General features: G+C 47.3%; 1 protein-coding gene across 1 annotated transcript in view; it reads right to left on the reverse strand.

The window, feature by feature from the left end:
* The window catches only part of LOC122544375 (dynein axonemal heavy chain 2-like), a 159,058-nt gene that overhangs the window by 52,771 nt on the left and 98,962 nt on the right, over positions 1-7,325 (reverse strand). Inside the window, exons 9-11 of the mRNA XM_043683618.1 lie at positions 5,326-5,413; positions 2,384-2,589; positions 2,188-2,227 (exon numbers count right to left, since the gene is read on the reverse strand). Of these exons, the coding sequence (XP_043539553.1) occupies positions 2,188-2,227; positions 2,384-2,589; positions 5,326-5,413 (334 nt within the window). The remainder of the gene's footprint in view (positions 1-2,187; positions 2,228-2,383; positions 2,590-5,325; positions 5,414-7,325) is intronic.

Consider the following 7,325-nt stretch of genomic DNA (forward strand, 5'->3'; position numbering starts at 1 on the left):
CCTCTTTAAGCAGGGCAACATCTCGTTACAGGATGGCATAGTGGTATTATCGTCAGAGTATTTATTTATCCAGAGACCTGGGAACCTGGATTTAAATCCTGCCAGACAGTGGAACTCAAATCCAATAAAATATCTTGAATTAAGAGTCTATAGTGTCCATGAAACCATTGTCAATTGCCCAATAAAACCCAGCGGGCTCACCTCCATACAGAAAGAAACTGCCATCTGTACCTGGTCTGACTTATGTGCCACCCCAGACCCCAACAATGTGGTTGATTTTTAACTGTCCTGTTGGGGAATTAGGGATGGGTGTCAAATGCTGATCTAGCTGATCTGTCTACATCCTATACATGAATGGGCAAATCTATTATCCACAGACAATAACAATTGCTTTGAAGTGTAGTCAGTGCTATGTTGTAAGAAATCCAACTGCCAATGTGTGCATATCAAGACAGTCCAAACAACACATCGTGGTTATCTGTCCAGATAATAAATCTCTTTTGAAAAGCAATATTGATTGAGGGATAAATAAGAGTCCTGAAGGATGTGTTCCTGCTTGATGCCAAGGTTATGGACATCACTTCTGGGCTGAAGAGAAACTTGGAGTGGGATGGACAGGTTCCATTTGTCATAGTCCACAAAGATACCAATAACATAGGGAGGACTAGAAAACAGGGTCTGCTGAGGGATTGTGAACAGGGTTAAATTAAAAAGTAAGAGTACAATGGTAATAAGTTTTGGATTACTACTTGAGTGTTGTGCAAGTTAGCACAGGGGGACGAAGGTTCGAGAGGTAAGCTCATGGCTCAAAGATTGCTGTGGGAGAAATAGGTTCCAATTCATGGGTACTGGCAGCAGCAGCACTGAGGGAAACAAAAACACAAGGAAATAGCAGATAATGTACAAAGAAATTTGCATCAGTCTTCACAGTGGATACTATTATCATGACAAAGATAACAGATCACCAAGGAGCTAATGGGAGGAAAGGTCTTGTAGTAATCTTTTTTACAAGGGATAAATGATTTGACCAAACTGACGGCATCAAGGGCAGACAATTCGCCAGGATCGGATGACCTGTATCAAAGGGTTTTAGAAGCGGTGGCTCCAGAGACAGTGCAGTCATTGATTGAAATATTCTGGACTTCACTGGACTCCAGGAGTGTTCCAGCAGATTTAAAAGCTGCTAAAGTGACACCCCGGCTCAAGAAGGAGAGGAGACAGCAAACAGAAGACAATAGGCCAATTGGCTTCACACCCACAGATATGTAGGTCAGGTGAAATTGCACAAAGTGTTCAGGATGTGTAGGTTAGGTGCATTAGTCAGGGGAAAATATAGGATAATAGGGTAGGGGAATGGGTCTGAGTGGGTCTCCGCAGGGTCGGTGTGGACATGTTGGGCCGAAGGGCCTATTTCCACATTGTAGGGATTTTATGATTCTATGACTCTACGAATATATCTGTCACTGGGAAAGTGTGAGAATCCATTATTGAGGAGACAATAGCACGATATTTCGAAAAGCTTAATGCAATCAAATCCACATAGCCCTGTGAAAGGGAAATCACGTTTAACAAATCTGGGCAGAAGAGCCATAATCATGTTGAATGGTGTGCAGGTTTAAGGGGTTGAATAGCTACTCCTGCTCATATTTCTTATGCCCTGATCTAAATATTGTCCAAGAAACCAGGGGACACTGTCCTGTTCTTCCTTAAATGGTGGCAAGTGCAGGTTTTAACATCCACCTGGGAAAGCCAAATAAAGGTGGCTTCGCAGTACAGACACCCAAAACAGAGCATGACTCCTCCACTGCCAAGCTTTCAAAAATGTAGCACTCCCTCAGCACTGACCCTCCGACAGTGCGGCACTCCCTCAGGACTGACCCTCCGACAGTCAGGCACTCCCTCAGCACTGACCCTCCGACAGTGCGGCACTCCCTCAGCGCTGACCGTCCGATCGTGTGGCACTCCCTCAGCACTGACCCTCCCACAGTGCCCATTCCCTCAGCACTGACCCTCCAACAGTGCGGCACTCCCTCAGCACTGACCCCCCGACACTGCGGCACTCCCTCAGCACTGACCCTCCGACAGTGCCTTCTCCCTCAGTGCTGACCCTCCAACAGTGCAGCACTCCCTCAGTAATGGCACTGGAAATGCCAGCCTAAATAACATGCTTAGATCTCCAGAACACACAGCGGTGAGAGAGTGCTGTCCACTGTGCCTCAGCTGACACCTACGGGGAAAAGGCAAGAAAGAACCTGAAAACACAGGAACTGCCACAGCCATCAAAATAACTGAGCAGTCTCAATGGACCCCCTTTGCGATGTAATTAGTTTGTCACTGGGTAATGTGTTCCTGAAGCAATCTCGTCGGGGTCAATAAGACTGACCTGCTGTACTCATCGTGCCAGAATGTATTCTTCACATCCAGGATTTCGTTCTTCATTAATTTTAGCAATTGTAGGATCTTGTCGAAGGTGGCTTCAATCTCGAGGAGACTCCGTGTTATTTCAGGACCGCGATGTCCCCCAAAACAGGGCAGAGGTATCTGTTCACCATCTTCCCATCGGGCAAAGAACTCCTGGCAGTCACACACCTGGGCAAATTGAAGGAAGGAAGGAACAGCAGCATTTCACACGATTACAGCATAAATGATTAATTACCAGCAGGTTTCCACAAACCAACCATTAAACTGTCAGTGGGTCACTGGAATGCATAGCTACTAACCTCTGAACTGCAATAATAAAAAACAGAAGGATACTTGACTTTTGCAGCACCTTTTGCTCCAATCTGTCTCACAGTGGTTCACAGCCAATGAAAAACTAGTCTGAAGTCTGACCATCGTTGTCATGCTGGAAGGTGACCCATTTGAACAGATTTGGAGATGCTGGTGTTGGACTGGGGTGGACAAAGTTAAAAATCACACAACACCAGGTAATAGTCCAACAGGTTGAATTGGAAGCACTAGCTTTTGGAGCGCTGCTCCTTTATCAGATGGTTGAAGGAGCGTCACTCCGAAAGCGAGTGTGCTTCCAATTAAACCTGTTGGACTATAACCTGGTATTGTGCGATTTTTAACATTTGAACAGAAACAATGTTCAGGAATGTCACCAGACTGTCTGTTTCCCACTGCTGCTAACTCAGGACAAAATATTGGTTAGAACATTGCAGACAACTCCCGACTCAGGAGATGGCAAGTTGGAGTAATCAGATCAGGCATTACCTTACTTCAATGGGCTGGAAGGCCCACTGAAGCGCTCCAGCCTGAAACATCGATTTTCCTGCTCCTCGGATGCTGCCAGACCAGCTGGCCTTTTCCAGAAACACACTCTCGACTCTGATTACCAGCATCTGCAGATCTCGCTGTCTTCTGGAAGGTCCATTGGCCTACTCCTTCACAGAATTCATGTGTGTATGTTCTTCTTCAAAATGTTTGCACAAAACATAGATACACCCACATGGTCCTCATATCCCTCAACGCTGACCCTCCAACAGTGCACTGCTCCCTCAGCACTGACCATCCAACAGTGCACTGCTCCCTCAGCGCTGACCCTCCAACAGTGCACTGCTCCCTCAATGTTGACCCTCCAACAGTGCACTGCTCCCTCAGCGCTGACCCTCCGACAGTGCACTGCTCCCTCAGCACTGACCCTCCAACAGTGCACTGCTCCCTCAATGCTGACCCTCCAACAGTGCACTGCTCCCTCAGCACTGACCCTCCAACAGTGCACTGCTCCCTCAGCGCTGACCCTCCAACAGTGCACTGCTCCCTCAGCACTGACCCTCCAACAGTGCACTGCTCCCTCAATGCTGACCCTCCAACAGTGCACTGCTCCCTCAGCGCTGACCCTCCAACAGTGCACTGCTCCCTCAGCGCTGACCCTCCAACAGTGCACTGCTCCCTCAGCGCTGACCCTCCAACAGTGCACTGCTCTCTCAGTGCTGACCCTCCAACAGTGCACTGCTCCCTCAACGCTGACCCTCAGACAGTACAGCACTCCCTCAGCACTGACCCTCTGACGGTACGGCACTCTATCATTACTGGCCACTGACAGTGAACTGCTCCCACAGCGCTGACCCTCCGACAGTACGGCACTCTATCATTACTGACCACTGACAGTACACTGCTCCCTCAGCGCTGACCCTCCAACAGTGCACTGCTCCCTCAGTGCTGACCCTCCAATAGTGCACGGCTCCCTCAGCACTGACCCTCCAACAGTATGGTACTCCATCATTACTGACCACTGACAATGCACCGCTCCCTCAGCGCTGACCCTCCGACAGTACGGCACTCTATCATTACTGGCCACTGACAGTGCACTGCTCCCATAGCACTGACCCTCCGACAGTACAGCACTCTATCATTACTGACCACTGACAGTACACTGCTCCCTCAGCGCTGACCCTCCAACAGTGCACTGCTCCCTCCGCGCTGACCCTCCGACAGTAGTAGGGCACTCTATCATTACTGACCACTGACAGTGCATTGCTCCCTCCGCGCTGACCCTCCGACAGTAGTAGGGCACTCTATCATTACTGACCACTGACAGTGCATTGCTCCCTCCGCGCTGACCCTCCGACAGTAGTAGGGCACTCTATCATTACTGACCACTGACAGTGCATTGCTCCCATAGCACTGACCCTCCGACAGTAGTAGGGCACTCTATCATTACTGGCCACTGACAGTGCACTGCTCCCATAGCACTGACCCTCCGACAGTACGGCACTCTATCCTTACTGACCACTGACAGTGCACGGCTCCCTCAGCGCTGATCCTCCGACAGTACAGCACTCTATCATTACTGACTACTGACAGTGCACTGCTCCCTCACAGCTGACCACTTGACAGCCAAATCTCTTGACCAACATATTCTCAAGTCGAGTATATCCATATGTCAGTTGTATTTATTTAGCCAGGAGGTATCTGGCTATCATGATGGGATAGCATACAAGATAAGATAGTTCCAGTCGAAAATCGGGGGAAGGCATGTGGAGGAAAAAAGAATAAAGGGGGATGTGTTTCCTAATCCTGGCCCGCCCTTGTTCCGAGACCATAACTTCTTCCAGCACTGATAAGATGGTCACCAATCTGGAACATTAACGCTTTCTTCCTGTCTGACCTCCTGACAGTGTCCCAGCATTTCGAGCTTTATTTCAGAGTTCTCACATCTGCACCATTTGGCTTTGGTTTACGTTAATGCAATATGCCCACAGATGAAGATTAACGTGCTTTTGCAACCATACTGAAAAATGTGTTGCTGGAAAAGCGCAGCAGCATCCAAGGAGCAGGAGAATCGACGTTTTGGGCATAAGCCCTTCTTCAGGAACATACCTCAAGCAGGTCCCTGCATCTCTGTATAAAAGCATCCACTTGGGCAAAGACACTTGTGTTGTCCAAGATCCAGGGAACATTTGAAAATCTGCAACCGGAAGGAACAAGCAGAGTTTAGACTTGGAGTTAGCCTTCCTCTTGGCCTCAGTATTCCAGGCCCTCTCTTTCCCCAATCCCATCCCGAAAATGCCGGAGGAATTTACAAGAGCTAGGAGGTGTGATGGATGGCAGTTATAGGAAGGAAGAAAAGCTGTAGACACAGGCAGGTAGATGGGTTAACTCCAGGAAAGGTAGGAGGGGTAGGCAGCTAGTGCAGGAGTCTTCTGTGGCTATCCCCATCTCAAACAAGGATGCTGTTTTGCAAAATGTAGGGGGTGATGGACTCTCAGGGAATATAGCATGAACAGCCAGGTTTCTGATACCAAGACAGGTTCTAATGTAATGACAGGTACATCAGGTCCCAAGCGATCAATATAATAAGGGACTCTCTAGTCAGAGGCACAGATAGACGTTGCTGCAGCCAGCAGTGAAAAATCAGAATGGTGTGTTGCCTCCTTGGTGTCAGGATCAAGGATATCTCAGGGAGGGTGCAGAATGTTCTCAAAGGGGCGAGGTATCAGCAAGAGGTTATTGTACACATTGGAGCTAACGACATAGGAAGGGAAAAGGATGATATTCTGAAGGGAGACAATAGAAAGTGAGGCTGGAATTTAAAAAGAAGGTCCTCGAGGGTAGTAATATCTAGATTACTTCTGGTGCTACGAGCTTGTGAGGGTAGGAATAGGAAGACAATGCAGATTAATGCATGGCTGAGGAACTGGTGCAGGGGAGTAGGGTTCACATTTTTGGATCATTGGAATCTCTTCTAGGGTAGAAGTCACCTGTACAAGAAGGTCAGATTGAACCTGAATTGAAATTTGTAAGGAGATTTCAGTTATCTGTAAGAATAATAGGGTGGTTATGGTAGGGGATCTTAACTTTCCAAACATAGACTGGGACTGCCATAGTGTTAAGGGTTTACATGGAGAGGAATTTGTTAAGTGTGTACAAGAAAATTTTCTGATTCAGTATGTGGATGTACCTATTGGAGAAAGTGCAAAACTTGACCTACTCTTGGAAAATAAGGCAGGGCAGATGACTGAGGTGTCAGTGGGGGAGCATTTTGGGGCCAGCGACCATAATTGTATCAGTTTTAAAATAGTGATGGAAAAGGATAGACCAGATCTACAAGTTGAAGCTTCAAATTGGAGGAAGGCAAATTTTGATGGTATTAGGCAAGAACTTTCAAAAGCTAATTGGGGACAGATGTTCACAGGAAAAGAGACGGCTGGAAAAATGAGAAGCCTTCAAAATGAGATAAGAGTCCAGTGACAGTATATTCTTGTTAGGGTGAAAGGAAAGGCTGGTAGTTATAGGGAATGCTGGATGACTAGAGAAATTGAGGGTTTGGTTAAAAAAAAGAAGCATATGTCAGGTATAGACAGGATAGATCAAGAGAATCCTTAGAAGAGTATAAAGGAAGTAGGAGTATACTTAAGAGGGAAATCAGGAGGGCAAAAAGGGAGCATGAGATAGTTTTGGCAAACAGAGTTAAGTAGAATCCAAAGGGTTTTTATACATATATTAAAGACAAAAGGGTAGGTGGGGAGAGAATAGGGCCCTCAAAGATCAACAAGTTGGACTTTGTGTGGAGTAACAGGAGATGGGGGAGATACTAAACGAGTATTTTGCATCAGTGTTTAGTGTGGAGAAGGTCATGGAAGATATAGAATGTAGGGAAATGGTGACATCTTGAAAAATGCCCATTTAACAGAGGCGGAGGTGCTGGATGTCTTGAAACACATAAAAGTGGATAAATCCCCAGGACCTGATCAGGTGTACCCGAGAACTCTGTGGGGAGCTAGGGAAGTGATTGCTGGGCCTCTTACTGAGATATTTGTATCATCGATAGTCACAGGTGAGGTGCCGGAAGACTGGAGGTTGGCTAACATGGTGCCACT

This window comes from Chiloscyllium plagiosum, chromosome 48 (genome assembly GCF_004010195.1).
Source record: "Chiloscyllium plagiosum isolate BGI_BamShark_2017 chromosome 48, ASM401019v2, whole genome shotgun sequence".
In the NCBI taxonomy this organism is placed as follows: Eukaryota; Metazoa; Chordata; class Chondrichthyes; order Orectolobiformes; family Hemiscylliidae; genus Chiloscyllium; species Chiloscyllium plagiosum.